This window comes from Doryrhamphus excisus, chromosome 16 (genome assembly GCF_030265055.1).
Source record: "Doryrhamphus excisus isolate RoL2022-K1 chromosome 16, RoL_Dexc_1.0, whole genome shotgun sequence".
NCBI lineage: Eukaryota > Metazoa > Chordata > Actinopteri > Syngnathiformes > Syngnathidae > Doryrhamphus > Doryrhamphus excisus.
Window position 1 is genome coordinate 8,636,689 of NC_080481.1, and position 18,266 is coordinate 8,654,954.

Sequence of the window (18,266 nt, forward strand, 5' to 3'; positions counted from 1 at the left end):
TTAACAGTTATTTAACCTTTAACATGAACATTAATCAAACATAATAATTTTTTCTGGGTACATGATACCATACAGCATCCATATCAAACTTGCGCGGCCGCACTAACATTAAACTTTCATATCAAGGCGGGGGGCCTCAAACTAGTGTCCTGCGGGCCGCGTGTTTGAGACCCCTGATATAGACATTGTATGTACCAAGAGAAAGATTAGACTTTTATCATTTATTTTCCGTTTATTAGTAATCAGCAGTAGAAAATAGGCACGTTTTTTTAAATGAAAAGATGCTGTGAGTAACTGTAATCTCATTGAACAGCCGTGGATGCCACGACAACGCTAAATCCCAGTCCTTTGACATATTTACCATATGACTGCATATAAATACCGTTAGCAGGCTACATCCCGGATCATGGAGGATGAAGGACAGACAAATGGTGTCATTATAATTCTGGAGTGTGGACGTTTTCACAGTTGCCATGGTAACGTGAAACAGCAATAGCAGATTCCTCCACGCGTGCCAGCTAACTGTATGTGTCCTACTATTTCACGTTTCAAAACATTGAAGCAATGCTGTTGTATAGTTTGTGTAAATTAGGTGAAGTCATGTTTATATATTACATATTTAACTGCTTTTCAATCAACTAGCTGGGTCCCTCATCCCTCACCCCTCGGGGCGGACATTTAATATTCCATGACACCTCTTATATTTGCATGATGTGTGCCGCTTTGGTTGTGTAGGAATCCTCTGCAAAGACTACATTAAGTGTCTTATCGTCGAATAATCTACCTGTAATCTGGCATCCGTACAGCTCAAAGCGCAGGGCGATGCCGTTCCTCCACGTCTGTGGTCTGATACGCACGAACCGTGCCAAAACAGGCTGGGGTACGCGGTTGAGCACCACCTCAGCAGGGTCTGTATTGGCATGGAAAACCTGAAGAAAAGAAGAAAATGTGATCATCACCTCGTGGGTTGTTGTTGGATGAGCATGCATGCCCTCATGCGGGTGCTTTGTCTTATCCTTCATATTCTCACACACTTCCACGTACAGTGATCTGCTTCGTTACACACACACAGTGGCAGGTCGGACACAGTGGAGACAACCCAAACACGGATCCGATGTCACCCAGCCAGCTGTCAATGTGTTTTGGGGTCAAAGGTTTTCCTCCGAGAGGCTGGGAAAGCTCGAGGATGGATGAGGGTTTCAGCTCTTAGGGACGCTCACTCACAAACACTCTTACATACACACATACTTCTCTCAAGCTCCCACACACCTCTCAGTGGAGGCTGTGGGAGGGACATGACCTGACACGATTGGCCATTAAGAACAGGAAGTATGTCCAGGTGTGCAGGAAGTGAGGATGTGAGGCATCCGTCCCATCCCAAAGCATCAACATTCACCTCTCCTTGAGGTACACTCCCTTTCCTTCCATCGGGCCTTTTAGCGGCAGGGAGGGCGAGCAGGGGTGAAAGGGCAAATGTAACCCGGGTGGTCGAGTTACTTCCTGTTTTGGGGCAAAACGAAACCTGCGATGCTCAAGGGGACGTTTGATGGGCGGGTTCATTGACAGACACGTATCTTCCTTTCATTCCTTTGGTGGCAACCACTTCCTTTTTCCAATGGCACCGCCTATCTCGCGCCCTGTGACTTTCTCACGACTAATTGAAGTCACACACAAGGACGGGGAACCACAGGAACACACACACACACACACACACACACACAGAGATAAGTAGAGGAAGTCTTAAGTGTAATTCACTCCCCAGTGTTTGGCACACAGGCAAGTATCACAACGGACAAGATCGAACGATAACAACAAAAACTAAAGAAATAATCTATTCTATTATTTAAAAAATATTTACCGGATATTTCAAATCTTACATCTACATAAAAAAAATAAGAAAAATGCTTCCATACTAATGGAAAGTGACCCATTTGCAAAATCCCATGTCTGGCATATGCCTTTCAAAGTGACACGATATATGATAGGACTTCAAAATGTTACTCCGGGGGTTTTATTTGATTTCGGGCATGGCCTGATTTAATCAAGTGGAGCTGACAGTGGTAATACAAACCAGTGGGGGTGTTTGAACAGATAACGGGGGCTATCTATGCTGTATCTGCTGCTGGATGGACGGCCGGCAGCCGTCATGTTTACCTAAGAGGCCAAACAGTGGATGTGAGCTCTTATGGGGGTTATGCAAACACCCACACACGCTCACACAAAGGCAGCGTCTTTGCCGCTCCTAGATATTTGGAACAAAGGGCCGCACGGCGGAAAGACGGGAACGACAGCGGGGATGAAACTCCTCAGAAGAATACTTAAAGGCACATGAAGAGCAAGGATCATGCGAGGAGGTTGAATGGAGGGCAGCGGCCCTAATTTGATGAGGGGTGCGGAGGAGGAGGCGCTGAAACTGGGAAGCAATGCACAATGAGTAGATTTGTCACTCGGATGAGAAATAAACCATCGGAGCATTTATCGCATTAAGTAGCAAATTCATTATCATTTCCGCATTCAGGGAGATAATAAGGAAGTTATATATTTCGGAAATGGAAAGTCTATCTAAAAGCAAGGAGGAGCAAAGTAGACTCCATCGCATCAAATGGGAGGAAGAGTCAGAGGAGACACAAAGACAATGTGAGGCCAGTTCCACCATTTCCTCCTGTCTATTGTCTCGGTACCTGACACCGCTGCTTCAGGGGTTACAGGTCACCGGCTTCAGGAAGCAGATGGTCGCTCATTGACTAAGTCGCTTTTGAATGAAGTCGCTTCATTTAAAAAGCGTTGCAGCGGACTCTCTAATCTGCCCGACGACTGTGGTGCTGTTCCTGCTTGTGTACATGTAGTGTGATGGCCGCGGTTCCCCCCCTCGCGTCACAAGCAGGCGAGGTACGCTGAATAATTAAAGCAGCCATGTTGTGTCTCCTGGCGTGGAGAGTCATGAAAATATAACGAAGTCTTATACACACACACAGGCAGCATGTGACGGACAGGGCACCATGGGTATTTAACTATTGATGACCTTTTTGGGGAATTGAGGTCACAGTGAAAGGTGTGTGTATGCCACTTTGGAGCTGGACGGCAAACAGCAACGCAAACAATCAAGTCATCACACAGCAGCGATGGTTCCAAACCACTGTTCTTCTGGAAAATCCAGTTTCCATGCATCACAGCTTAATTCATTTACCATTGCAGCCTGACGCTCACTTGTGAGGGTGTCTGGTCCACGCAGCCTCTGCGGTGTTCTCCTCTGAGCTGACTACACCGCTGGGGGATGTGGAGAGGTCTGCTCAAGTTATTATTGGGCTGATTTTTCTTTCATTTGTGTTGTTCCCTCCATTTTTCTCTGCCAATTCCACTCCGCACAACCCCCCCCTCGGCTTCTCCAGCCGTGACCTCCTCTCCTCTTCCTTCCCGCTATGAAGATGTTGACAGCAGGAACTGGTTCCAGCTGGCCGCTCGCTGTGACGGGCCCTGAGAAGCACGATGTGTGTGTGTGTGTGTGTGTGAGAGCGAAAGCTACATGTAACATCTCAACAAATAATGAGGTACGTTTGTGAATGGTGTGATTTTAAATGCACACGTCACATGGGTGCCAGTTGGACAATATGTTGGCACAAAGAGAGTCATAAAACCACACACTGACAGCCATACACAAACACGCTACCTCAGCGATGACACAAAGCAGAGCTTGAGTGTAGCTCTGCTACGCTATTGGCCAATAATGCCATAAAAATGAGATATCGGGCCATATAGGAATGTTTTTTTTTGTGCACGATTGACGGGACCTCATCAAACTCAGGTTGAGTATGTCTGAGGTCTGAAATTCATTCATTCATTCATTTTCTACCGCTTATCCTCATGAGGGTCGCAGGGGGTGCTGGAGCCTATCCCAGCTGTCTTCGGGCGAGAGGTGGGGTACACCCTGGACTGGTCGCCAGCCAATCACAGGGCACATATAGACAAACAACCATTCACACTCACATTCATACCTATGGACAATTTGGAGTCGCCAATTAACCTAGCATGTTTTTGGAATGTGGGAGGAAACCGGAGTACCCGGAGAAAACCCTTGCATGCACGGGGAGAACATGCAAACTCCACACAGAGATGGCCGAGGGTGGAATTGAACACAGGTGTGAGGTCTGCGTGCTAACCACTAGAACACCGTGCAGCCCAGGTCTGAAATTATTATTTTTTATTATTAATTTTTGCCTTTAAACTGTAAATAAAGCAGTGCTTCTCCAGTCGGGGGTGCTTAATTGGTTCCAGAACCGCTAAATGAATTTCCTTGGAGTAGGATACAAAATGAATAGAAAACCTGCTTATGACCTTCTAAATCATCTAAAGGACGATGGATATCGATATAAGCAATGATGTGCTGGACAACATCGGATATCGGTAAGAAAGCCAATATCCAAGATGGCTAATTATAAGCTGTTCAACAATAAGTGCAACTTCTGCAATCAAAACTTCATCTATGAGGTCTTTATCGACACGCACACACACTACAAAAGCCAAACATACCCACGTGGAAGCCTACAAAGCCACACTATGGTTTTGAGTCCCGTGTTAAATGACAATTACAGGAGCAAAATCCTTGTCATTACAGGACCCCCTGACGAGAAATGAGCTTCAACCACTTAAGGGCTCTTTGGGGGGCTTAGAACGGCTAACCGGGAGTTTGCATTGCGTGGCCGGTGGATTAGCAGTCACAGAAGATTCCACTGAGGCCCGCGGGGACCGCGGAGGAACCTGGCTGGCAAAGGGAGTGAAAAGTGGAGCTTCAGTCAAGTCAAAACTGCCTGCACTGCATCCTTTGCTGCGTGTGACTGGCTCTGACTGGCTCTGATACAAAGAAACAACATAAATGAGAGAGCATGCATTATTTGAGAGTTCCGTCACTCATACAGTATATGCTGTCACCTTGCCTTTATGGTCATCAAAAACAGATGGATGCTTAACTCCAAGTTAAATGTAGTCAACGTCATAAGTGAGTTCATCTTAATGTGGTTGGCAAAAAGTCACATGCGGTAAAATACTGACATCATATTTTTCAAAGCTGAGGCAGATGAGCAGAGTCTGATTGCATGTCGACCAGACAGACAACATATCTACTTGCACGCACGCATCTCCAGACGCAGCCATCAGCCAGAGGTTATTTCAAGGCAAAGCGCGTGTGCTGGCGGGTTCTAACACACTGCACAGATGTTGTTGCTTCATTTTAAGTCAGATCCACGTTTCATTCGGTAATCTCCACATCCGATACCCCCTACTGGCCCCACCCAAACCAATCAGCGGCAAGCGCAGAAGGGGTCCACATGGTTAAATGTGTGTGTGGATTAACCCTTCCCCAGAGCTCCCATCCTCCATCAACAGTGAATTTCCCTCTTAAAATCCATGCCGACGTCCGCCCAGATACGAGGGAGACACGCCATGACAACAACCTCGCACTGCATATATTGTATATTCATAAATAAACTTGCATTTTCTGTGTGTGTGAGAAAGATAACAGATACTGCGGCCAAAAAAGGGCAAACAGAGGACTCCATTGTTCTTGCATGTCAGCTTCCCCTCCTCTCTCTGTCCCATCTTTTCCTCCTCTGCCTCATGATCAAGGTCACGACCTGGGTGTAGAAGGCCCAGGAGCGTTTCCACCAGTTCAGTTCAGAGAAGTATACTTTTACCGTTTTGATCTGTTGACGTATCAACCAAAATGCGAGATATGAAGGTACGGACGCCAGTGCTTCTGGCTTTCCAGGCTTTACATCATTTTTGTGTTAGCACTGTGACTTGGTTTTCAAGTAGCCCACAAAATATGAGTCCCGGGTTTGAGCCCCATGATTGGGAATTGAACCCAGGCCAGCTCTGTGAAAGCGGAAAAGGTACCTTGTGGTTCTTGCCATGCCGATAGATCATCCAGTCCTCCCCGTTGGTGCTGACCTCCAGTTTGAATGTGGTAACATAGTAAGATTTCTGCGTCTCTTTGGAAATGGCCCCCTGGGTGGCGATGCCCGTCAAGACCTTCAGAAACTGGAGGTCAACCTTGAGGATAAAGTAAATGGGAAATTAAATATGAAACATGTTTTCTGATAGAGAATGATAGATGGGAGAGAAGCAACTGCAATGCACGGCGCCCTTTGGGAATTTATGATGCGCAGGTTTGACGTAGACAACCAAGACAAGAAGCCGCTGCGTCTATTTGTCACGCAGACATCCCAGGATGGGGGGTGGCTTCCTGCACAGGAAGACGAGGTGGCGCATGTGTCTGAGCATTGTCACGCGCAAATGAAGAAGAACGTTAGACGCAAAGATCAATGACACAGAATCTGGATGTGTTCCTAAGAAGCACCTTCATCCATCATAGCGCTCCTGCCTGCACCGCTGCATGTATGAATGCATATAAACAGAAATATATATGAGTGTGTGAGAGTGGGGAGCATTTCCTTATCATCCGTTTGCAGTTCCTCGAGTGAGTGTTTCTTCGCCATTACCTCTGCCCGTTTATTCTTATCAATAAGGTTTCTATATTTATGTTCCTATGTGTGTCTATATGTGTATGATGCCCCCCTCCCCTTTTCGTCTCATGATTCTTATTGCTAATGCAGTAGTGGGTGTCCATGAGGGTTTACAAAGTAATCTTTGGCCTTGGTGGAAGTCTCAAGGACTGTAAAATCCATTATTCTAGACCAGTGGTTCCCAAAGTACGTCAATTACCTAAGGGCAACCCGCAGCTCTTTAGCGCCGCCCTAGTGGCTCCCTGGAGCTTTTAGAAAAATGTTTTAAAATGGAAAAAGATGCGGGAGAGAAATATATTTTTTGATTTCTGTAGGAGGACAAACATGACACAAACATTCTTATCGTTTACCAATGCTGTAAAAATGTGTAGAGTAAATATTAAATTTCAACATTTCTGTCGACGAAGATTTGCGTCATAGCCTGCGACACACGTTTCTATCAGCAGGGGGCTGTTGTAAACAAACCGGGGCTGTGTGATGGGCCATGGATCCCAAGGGGAAAAAAGAAAAAAAAACTGCGGAGAACAGAGGATTAAACGTTTCTTAGACGTTTCTTACATGCCCGATGTTGAGAAGCTGACCAGTCATGTTCCGAAAACAGAAGTCACATTAAACGGGTAAGAACACAATCCTGTCATGGGCACATATTTAGTAACAAAGTGGCTGTTTTTATAAAGTGATTTTGATTTTCGTCAGTATATATTTGGAATGACACTTAGGGATATTATTGTGTTTTGTTGCTCAGATCCGAGTGTTACAGGCATTTGCCTTGGACAGCTATGTAGGGTGGACTTGCCTGACCTTTGAACCAGGAAGTTCGTCTGGTGTGAAATGCCTCGGTGCTGGAATGTTAAAATAAAGTTGGTTGGGGCTAATATAGCTAATATAGCGAATATAGCTACATAAAGCATGTGTTGCCTTTGTTATAAGGCTTATATAAGGCTTATTTAAGGCTTTGAATTTTTGCAGCTCCAGACACATTTGTTTTTTGGGTCCAATGTGGCTCTTTCAACATTTTGGGTTGCCGACCCCTGCCTTAGGGGGTACAATTAGCACCAAACACTCAAAATTACGGGTGTCTGATGGCAGAGAAGTTGTTCCTTGCTCTGTGTGCATCACGTCGACAGAGTTTTGACACCAGATAATGGACACTTCATACAACAAGCAGGGTCAAAACTAGCAAACTGTTGTCCAGCTTTTTCGAAAATGGTGCATTCAGGTGCATCACATAACTCCTGGGACCCAAGCAAACACACACATAAAATGTCAGCATGCAAAATACACATTTTTCACCCGGAATTACTACAAAACGAATGAACCAATAAATCTTGGATATTTCAAGTGAATTAACATAATAAGGTTTAGGTTTTTTAAGTGTGCAGGACTAGGAGATACAAATGACTGGGTATGTGACTGTAAAAAGTTTGGGAACCACTGTTCTAGACAATAACATTCAAAAAAGGATGCCCAGACCTGGATGTACTCCTTGTTGCTGTCCTCGGAGGGCGTCCAGGCATTGTCATGGTTGTTGAGGCGAGCCTGTCGCGGCAACCAGCAGTTGTCGTAGAAAGTTGTGGAGGCTGTGATCTGGTCGTCACTGATCCTCCCTGATTCCATGCCCAGCGCCATGCTGCAGTGAAATGCTGTTGAAGGGAAGTAGATGGGAATTGAGCTGTAAGTGAAGGTTGCATATATTGGATGACAGGGGCAAAAACATGGCAGGTTATAAAGCTGGAAGACGTGAGTGTAAATCCACAGAGACAAAAGGGCAGAAAAGGTAAATTGAGGTGAACTTAATTTAAATTTGAAGAATAATAGAGCGGTCTGGCTTCTCAAAGAGGTGAACATCGGGATTGAACACAGAAGGTTTGATGAAGAAAGAAACATGAGTGTCTGTAGATGTTGAAAAGATTCTGGGGCAGGCGTAGATATGTAATAAGAGAGGGTAAACAAAACTGTGAAGCACAAACACACACACACACACAAATTGGGGTGATGTGGAGTTATCTCGCACTCACAGTCGCTGACTTCTTTGCGTGTCATGTTGTATCGAGCAGAGAAGCCGTCTTTGGCCACCGCCATGTCCGTGTGGAAGGAAAGGGACAGCAGGCCGGAGGATGACTGGATCTCTGGAGGGATCTTGGTACCGCAGTACCGCCCAATCAGAGGTGACACTGCAGACATAAATACACTTAGTCAGTCGGAACTGGATAGATTTTCTAAAAACACAATTGATTGGGGATGTACCATCGAATAAAGCAACGTTTAGTCTTCTAACAACGCTGCTAAATGGTGGCAATGAGTCACCACATGCCCTCTATCCCAACACCCACCATCTTTCTTCGTCCCATAATTCCCCTCTCCCCTGTCCATCCCTCCATCCATCTGCTCTGTGTGTCTTAGCCAGACCCCAGCAGGGGAACTGGAATCCCCGCCTTAATGCAAGCTGCACTGAGATCATCTACATGCACACACACACACACACACACACACACACACACACATCCACCAGTGAGGATTACAGTAGTCTCGAGAGGTGCTCCTTTTCCACCCTTTCCTCTTGTCTGCCAAGACTCTTTCACGCCTTAGGACTAGACTCACTCAAACTGGGCTACACTTTAATTTCCTCCTAATTCTCGACTTTGAATGTCTGCGGCCACCGGAGCCCCCAAATTTGAGGCTATAATTGGCATTTGAAATCCACATGGATCCCTTTTTAGCAAGTGAAAAGGGAATAATTAGAGCAAATCATCAGTCCTTAACCTCATAGTTTTACTCTAAATAAAGGGGAAAGAAGAGAACTGAAAAGGAGGGTGAGGTGCAAAATTGCCATTTATTCCCACGAATGCCACTCAATTCTTCAATGCCACTCATGTAAAGGTTGGAAAGGTAAAGGTTGAAGGTTTTGGAAAAAGTAATGTGGTTACTGCATCTTCACTATAACACAGTTTTTCGAAAATAAGTTATGAATGCTGTTTCCTGGCTGAATACAGTCTATTATTAGTCAGAAATTTGCATATTTAAGCCAATTTTGCATATTTTGCTCTAAGCATTTCTAGGAATAAAAATGCTAAATGAACTAAGACGCAAATACTGTAGAAGCTATTCAGAAGATGCATTCAAAGACGTTGTGATGATAAGTATTCTACACTGGTAAATAATGTTACTTTGTGTTCGGTGAGACACACAAGCACCAGACTTGATTGCAGAAACAATTGTCTTTTATTGCAGGTTGCGTTATCTCAAAACCGGCACAAAAATCCCTCACAGGGGCTACCAGTACCAACACCAAACTAAAACCCATCTCTAAACTCATCGTTACAAGCTTTATTTATGTCTTAAATGTCTTATTTTCTTGTGTTATGTCTACTATATTGGCTTATAAGAGTGTAATGTTGTGTAAAGCATGCATGGGGGTGTTATTTCATGTCGAGAGGGTTATAATAATATTAAAAATGGTGGTCTAACTATGAAAATATTGGATTAAAAAATAAGGAATTGCAGAAATTCACTTATTAATGTCAGGTGTAGAACCAATTAACCGCAATAAACGGTTTGTCACTCTCTGCTCTTGCGTTAGTTCTCCTTGGGCATCCTGCTCCTCCTTTCTGCTGCCTTCACTTTTCTGTCTTTCGTACACCTGGTGCTAATTTGCGTTTCCGCTTATTTGGTTCAACTGGTAGCTAATGCTAGTTGTTAGTGCTTAGTCTGCTTAAGAGGTCTGCTGCTTGGTGTTACACAAAAACAACCTTTTTGGGAAGAAGGAAACACAAGATGAGAAGGGGAGGGGACAGGAGGGATAGCAAAAAGGTGGTGAAGGGTGTTATTATGGAGGGGGAAGAGGATCATGGGAAAGGGCTGCTCCTTTGGGGTGTCCAAGAGCCTTCAGCTCCCAGTGTGAAATAATGTTTCCTGTATGTAATGCAGAGGAATGGAAGGCAAGGCTCCGCACATCAAAGCGAGCCCTTCCTCTGGAAACTGATGGAACATCCATTTGGGAATTGCGTGAGTCTGCATACGCTTAAAACGCGGATACCTTTACCTTTTTGTGTTATCTCCAAAACTGGCTCTGCAAGCATGTGTGTGTGTGTGCATCTGTATGTGCGCTCACCTTGCGGAAGGCCGTCCCACACGTCCAACCAGTCGTATTTGCAGTCACCCTCTCCCACCAGCAGGGGGTCGTTCTCCAGGTCAAACGTCAAAAACGTGAGGGCGATGTCCATGTGGGCCGGAGCGATGATCATGTAGGAGCATTCCAAGTTGTGGGGGTATTTATCAGGGAAGCCCGGCGACTCAATCATCCCGGAGCTGCTGGTGAAATTGCGGAAGCAGAATTCTGACCCTAAGAGGACAGGAGGATGAGAGGAACAGGCGATCTGTCATTTGACCGTGTTCAATGTTACACTACATGACAGGAGGAGGCTGTCGTGCCCCCTCCCCCCTCAGCATCCAAACAACAGCAGCATGTTGCCATCGCACTGTGCTGATTCAGAAACATGTGTATACTAAAACATAGCAAAGAGACAAGATAGTAAAGATCTCTTACTCATTCCTGGCTTTCAAAGGATCCACGTGCATGTGTTTGACATGAGGTAACTAAACACATCATTTTGCATACTTTTAGGCCAGGCTTAAAAGAAGCTCTATTTTTGCACATGTTCAAATTAAATGTTTGCATTTTGGCTTTTTTGGAAATGTAATTCTTAACTCTCATTACTATAAAGTGCAATGGGCTGATAAGGACACCCCTGACTTCAGCACTGAAAAAGTCCAAATGTGGAAGTGTTCAAATTGAGACACAACATCCTGTTTTGCTGATATTCACATTGAGAAAGGACCATCCACACAAGAATGGACGCCAAATATCCTAAGAACAGACAATCAGACACATTTGGGGAATAATAATAATAATAATAACAACAACAATGGCTGCATGGTGGACGAGTGGTTAGCGCACAAACCTCACAGCTAGGAGACCTGTGTTCAATTCCATCCTCGGCCATCTCTGTGTGGAGTTTGCATGTTCTCCCCGTGCATGCGTGGGTTTTCTCCGGGTACTCCGGTTTCCTCCCACATTCCAAAAACATGCTAGGTTAATTGGCGACTCCAAATTGTCCATAGGTATGAATGTGAGTGTGAATGGTTGTTTGTCTATATGTGCCCTGTGATTGGCTGGCGACCAGTCCAGGGTGTACCCCGCCTCTCGCCCGAAGACAGCTGGGAAAAATGAATAAATGAATGAAAATTTCCTCTCTCGGTTTTCAGTAACGGGTAATCTAACTAATTACTTTTACGGTCAGCATCACGCCGGTACAATTGCCATGAATTTCTTGTGGTTTTAAACCTGAAGCGAGTCTTAATGTATAAAAGCAGCGTCAGGAGCACAGACATGTTACAGACATGTTAATAGCACATTCCGTCTACAGCATTCCTCCAAGGCACCAGTCTTTATTATCAGTCAGCCCTATAAAAGCAAAGGGGTGGGTTGGCTATTCCCCCCTGCTCCCGTCTGCACTTGATAATGCTAGAAAACAGACCCCAGACAGCTCAGAGCACAAGGGTACAACTTCAGGAGCCAAACACTCTCATAAAGTCTTCCACTCCTGACTCTTTCCACTTGCTGAAAAATGCACTCTATACCTAATGTGCTGTTTTCCATCCATGAGCAATGGGTGGCCTAAAGATGTAAACACAAATGTGCTATTTTCTCCTCCGCTTGTTTCAAGCAGTCCCTGACCTTGTGAGTCATACGCCGCGGTATCTAAACACCCCGTAGGTCATCTAGCTTCATGCCGGTCCAGGCTGCCCCCCTCCCAGCCCACCCCCACACACAGCTACAGCTGAGCATGTTGAGATATGATGGTCATTTTCACGATATCTGAATCCCTCAGCCACACCTCTTTGCTCAGTGTGTGTAACTGCGTGTATTTGTGCACACAACACTCACATAGTAAATGCATGTGATGGCACTAAAATGACCTATGTCATGTGAGTGTTTTTCTCTTTTATTAATATCCTCACATTATGATTTTTGCTGCAGGCGTTTTTGTCTCTCTGCATGTAGCATGTGAGGTGCGTGTGACAGCATCTCCATGTGTGTCAGACCTCCTAACACACTGGCCTTCTTTCTTACTGGGTCACAAATCAGCAGTCTGGAGTCGCACATTGGAAAAGTTCGGTATGAGCACAGCTTGACTCCATCGCCTCCAAACACACCGCTGCGTTCGCATTGCACAGACGGTGAGCACCAACTGGTCGCCGTGCACACGCCACGGGGTGCGTGTACGTCTTTTGCAGAAGTTGCATATGCATGAGTGCCTTCTACTTTCGTTAGCGCTCATTAGTTCACGGTGTGTGAGCACGCCAAAAACAAGTCACCTCGCACACACGTGTCTGACCAATACGGAAGCTGGAGACTGACAAAAAGGGAGGGGTCAGTGTCGGCATGAAGCAGGAGGCGAGAGGGCGAGTTGCTGGGTAGAAAACACCCGGCTCTTTCATGAGTGCTTGCGGTTTGTCGCTCCCGCCTCCATGCCCTCCATGCATCCACCTCCCGTCCCATCTTGTCTTTTCTCCCCTGCGATGTGCAGAGTCTGCACTCTCTCGCTCCGTCTCGCCTGCTGCTGTCTGGCGTCTCTGCTCCTCACATGCAATTGGGAGGGTTCACCTCCTGTGCATCAAACCTGCCTGTCTGACACGCATCAACCTCTCAGGCACACATCCCTCATGTAACGCAGCCTGAGCTACACCATTCCATTGAAAAAAACCCTCTCCCAAGGCATTTGTGTCAGAATGTGTACACAAGGGGCGTTCTGAATGGTGGGTTTGTGAATGAGTGTAAAACCCACAATAACAACACACCACACACAGCAAGAGCATTACAAACTAGAAGAGGAACCACAACAAAGAAACAAAACATTCTTGTCATGCCACGGTCCAACATGTCAAAGTCAGACATCTCAGTCATGCCTCTGATGTGGGCCGTGGAATTGAACGCCATCATCAATTTTTTTTCTCACAATCAGCAGCTCCTCATACGAATGCTGATCACACCACACTTGTTTATTTATGACTTGAATTGTTCTTGTCAGCATGAGAATAACTGGATGTGATGAAGGCACAACAAGGTGAGCCATTCAGGCGTACAGTAAAGCACAGCGCTGATGTAGAGGGGGTCAGCGTCCAATCAACGTGATGGCATTACAACTACAGACAGGGCCAATGTTGTGACTGGTGCCCAGACGGGGAATGTGGGGGTAGGGGGCCTCGGGCTGCGTTACCGCCGAGACCCTACGCATGCCACAGCAGCGGTCACCGATGGTCACAGAGGAGACCCAGTGCCCTTAAGTGCTCCCCGCCTTGCATCAACTCAGGATTGGCTGCGACGTGGCCCCCGCCACTCTCGTAGATTGGCTTGGGGGGAGAACCAGGAAAAGGGGGCTTTAGTGGTAAGTCTTCCCCCTGTAGCCGTGGTAACAGCATCAGTGGCACGTGACTGTGTGAGGATGTATGACAAATGGATGGGGGGCGTGGGGTAGTCCGGGATGAATAAAGGGTTAAGCACGCATGAGTGGGAATAAAAGTAGGCCACAACAATATGGGGGAGGGGCGGGAGTTCGTGCACGTAGAAGGATGAAGGCATAAATCTGAAAATGCGTGCGTGTGTTTTTTTGGGGCAAATTTTCAGGAGTTGTGGGGGAGCTGCACACACACAGACACACACGTAAGTGTGCGTGTTGACACAAACAATCCAACGCTCCCTGGAGTCATGGCACTCATCGCTTATGTAACAAGGAGAACCCAACAAAAACAAGGAAGTGGTCACTCCACTGAAACTAAAGCAGGCCAAGATATGCCTCTTTGGCACACACCCACACAGGACCCCCTAAACACATAAACATTCGCAGTGTCGGACGCCTTTGAGGGAATGTGCCGGGAGTCGGCCGGAGCTCTGAACTGTGCTGTCTGTTTAGGGTGGAAAGGGAGGTCAACACACACAAACACACACAAACACACACACCTCACCAGATCTTCATCTTTCCCAACACACGCCCTTTAACAACACACAATTACACGTACGCACATCAAAGAGTCTTCCAGCGAACAACACTTTCTACGTAATTTAGCTCGTGACTACTGGCTGGAGACCAATGACTTACAGTGTATGAACTCGAAGAGTCGACACCTCCGATGCTCCTCCAACCTCGCTTGCCCAAAGAGCAGCACTCATTGTCGGACACATTTTGTCAGAAGCACGTCTTGGAGCTCAGAAGCCGAATGTGAGGACGCTGCATTTACTAACTGCAGACAATCTTGGCAAAACATTGGTGGTGGAAATGTGATCATTACACGTTTGGGTGTGTCCCCTTTAATAAACGGAATATTTTGGTAGTTAAAGTGTAGAAAACATGTTTATAACTATCAAAAGTTTTACTATCAAACTCTTTTTCTGCCCCTGTAGGGGCCGTATGGTGGTCTAGTGTTTACCATGTTGGCCACACAGACAGGAGAATGGGAAGAACTGGGTTCGAAATCTCCGGTTTCCTTCATTTGTCTTAAAAATAACGTTTAGAAAGTTATTTTTTTCAGATGTAAGGATTGTTTATCTCAACGGGGGTGATTTAAAAAGCTTTTTCGCAAACAAACTGTGGTCTGACAATGGATCCTTTTGTATTCATCCAATTATATCCAATATCCAATATCCAATCAGTAGCCACGTTTACATGAGGAGTTTTTCTCTTTCCGAATGGAACCTTTCCGAAAAACAATGGTATACATGGAAAGGAATAATCTCTTGTCAATCTCTTGTCTACATGCGTCGCTATAATCAACCAGAATAGTCAATGGGACATGCGCAGTAAAACGTAAACATGATATCGACTTCCTCGAGTTTTTCTTTCACGTGTTGGAATAACTCTGTATTGCCAGTTTTTCGTTTGTCCGGTCTTGAAATTTAGTTTGGATCAAAAACAAACTTTCCGCAGCAGTCCAGTGCCGATTGCTCGCCTCCATTTTTAAAACTGAAGAACGTCTCCAGTTGCGTGTTACGTCATATCTGAGCATGCGCTGAAAGAACGCACTCGGGATAAATTTAAACAGGAAAAGATCAAATTAAGTCTTTCTAATATTTTATAATTAAACTCAGGACATGTTTTGTATAGATATATATTTTATTTTTTAATAAAACTGGACTTGTGAATGGCGTATAGAAGGGTTTAGATTCTGTTCCACAGATGGCGCTAATGCACACGAAAGCTGCTTGCCAACTGCCAATGAACAACAGAAGAAGAAAAATACGACGAAGAAGAACGCACCCTGATAACTTTCCATTTGAGCGGGTACAAATACCTCAGTCGGATTGGGGAAAGGAATATTCCACTCCTGTGAATCCGATTATATATTCATTCGGATTGGCACATTTCTTTCGGAATGAGGTGTATACAAAGGTTACATTCTTTCCGTTTGAGCAAATAAACCAAATGCAATTAGAATATTTGGGTCCATGTATACGTAGTATACTTTGCTGTATACTATTGTTGAGGTAACTGACCAATTCTAACAGAGCAGGCAGGTGTCGTCGTGGAGGTGTCTTCTGAATCCAAGACTTTTGGCCAAGAGGAGAAGAAAGCAGCTTTACTATAGTGCCCCCCCCTCCCAATAAGATCCAATATCCTTTGTTGTCACACTAGGACCCCTTCATGTAAAAGTCAACGCTAAAGCCTTGTCCACACAAAACCTTCCAGGGATTTGTGTGGCAGATTAGTAAATCGTTGCTTGTGGGAATGGATCACTGGGTGAAAATGATGTAATACAGGCAACCCAGAACGCCATTTCCGTGTGGATGAAAGGCTGAAACAATAAAATACTTTGTCCTTTGACCTGAGGACAGCCCCTAAATGATGAAACTGGCACTTTGCATAACATGTAGTGACCAAAAGATGGAAACCGTCGCCTTAAAGCGACACAAAAACAACTGTAATAACCGAATAATTGAAACGCTACTTTCACTCTCTGGAATAAACACGCCAGTTGGGATCTGTGTGTGTGTGTGTGTGTTTGCTGCCTCATCCTGCTGCTGGAAGACAAACACCTATAATGATGAGCCAGCGCCGCAGTGGTCCCAATTAACACACGCCCTCGATCATCATCATCACCATCATCATAACCTTCATCGCCAGCCATCCTATTGTTAGTTTGTCTCCTGTCACCTTAATTATTTTCCCACCACCTCTGCCGGTCCCGTGAATAAACACGCGTGCATTTATCACCCCGCCCACACGTGCACATCGAGGTAGACTGAAATGTATCACGCTGAGTGGAACCACCCACACAAGCAGCACGCGTACGCCTACGTGTGCTGGCGAGTGACACTCATCTCCAAAACCCTGCAAATTTATGCCACAATCTTATTTCAACCATGGAGACTGTATGTAGTGTGTAGCAGCCTGCCATGCATCCGTCCGTAAAGACCTTTAGGTGGCCACAGGAAATAGATCACCGGTCTTCTCAGACGCTCCAAATTCGCTCTATTGAAGTTTCTTCTATGGAAACACATTCAACCCGCATGAGCGTAAATCCTTCAGCTGCCTCAAGGCCGTGTGACCATTTCACTTCCTCTAGCGCATAAACACACACACACACACACACACACAAAACAACCCCGCCTTTAAATTGCACTTCACCTTGTGCACTTCAGCAGCCTCCGGAAAATTCCAATCGGGCTCACGCTCATCCCCATCAATCTCCTTGCCTCGGCCTTTACCCATAAACCTTTGACCCGAGGTCTGACCGTCGACCAACCCTCCCCCCGCCCCGCCCTACCCCTCTCATCAATCGAGAGTAAATGCATTTCACTCCAATTAAGCAAGCATTCCTTTCATAGTTTCAGCCAGATTAGAACCAGTAAATAAAAACCAGAGCTGTCAAATGATTAACATTTTTAATCAGATTAACCAGTTTTCTAATTAATTAATCATGGTTAATCACTACTTTCAACTATGTCTGAAATATGCCAATTTCTTACAGTATTTAATTAAAAGACACATATGACAGAATTATATATAGTGTATTTGTATGTGTTTGTAGAGCTTCAGATGACCTGAAAATTTAAAGGGTGACTGCACTTTTTTGGGAATTTTGCCCATCATTCCCAAACCTTATGTGAAACATGAACACATATTTCTTTAACAGGAGAAAACAAGTCAATATGAGCTAGGTTCCATGCAGGTTGTAGGCCATTGACCCACAGCAAAGAGAGGGCAGAGACGCCACAATATCATGAAGTCAAGTGTTAGTGTAAAGACTTTCAGACACGGCGCTAAATGATAAATAAATGTATCCGCTTGTGTGAATATTTCATCTGCAACATCTTCTTCTTTGGATTAAATGTTCTGGAAACGTAGTTAGTCTAATTCAAAAAGGACCGCTCACGGTAGCTGGTCCCAGCGCCACATAAAATGGATTTCGGACGGCATCCATCACATGCATACTCGTTCCAGCTGACTCCTCACCTGTTTTAAAGATTTCGTAGCGCAGAGAGAAGCCGGCTCCTTGGTGGGCGTAGTCCGAAACAAATCGGATCTGGAGGGAGGGACCTGATGAGATGATTGGCGCTGGAGCGATGTTGCTGCAGTGACGACCCAATACATCTGCATTTTCCGAAGTGCCATCTCGGATCTCAATGAAGTCGTACCTGATTTGAAGAAAAGAAAAGGCGATGAGGTTAAAAGGTATTCCTGACATCAGGGA

The 18,266-nt window shown here is 45.4% G+C and overlaps 1 protein-coding gene across 2 annotated transcripts in view; it reads right to left on the bottom strand.

The window, feature by feature from the left end:
* The window catches only part of nrp2a (neuropilin 2a), a 53,246-nt gene that overhangs the window by 20,027 nt on the left and 14,953 nt on the right, over window positions 1–18,266 (bottom strand). For both annotated transcript variants that reach the window (XM_058051073.1, XM_058051074.1), the window contains exons 3-8: window positions 18,029–18,210; window positions 10,630–10,860; window positions 8,537–8,692; window positions 7,992–8,161; window positions 5,890–6,045; window positions 785–929 (exon numbers count right to left, since the gene is read on the bottom strand). In XM_058051073.1, the coding sequence (XP_057907056.1) occupies window positions 785–929; window positions 5,890–6,045; window positions 7,992–8,161; window positions 8,537–8,692; window positions 10,630–10,860; window positions 18,029–18,210 (1,040 nt within the window). The remainder of the gene's footprint in view (window positions 1–784; window positions 930–5,889; window positions 6,046–7,991; window positions 8,162–8,536; window positions 8,693–10,629; window positions 10,861–18,028; window positions 18,211–18,266) is intronic.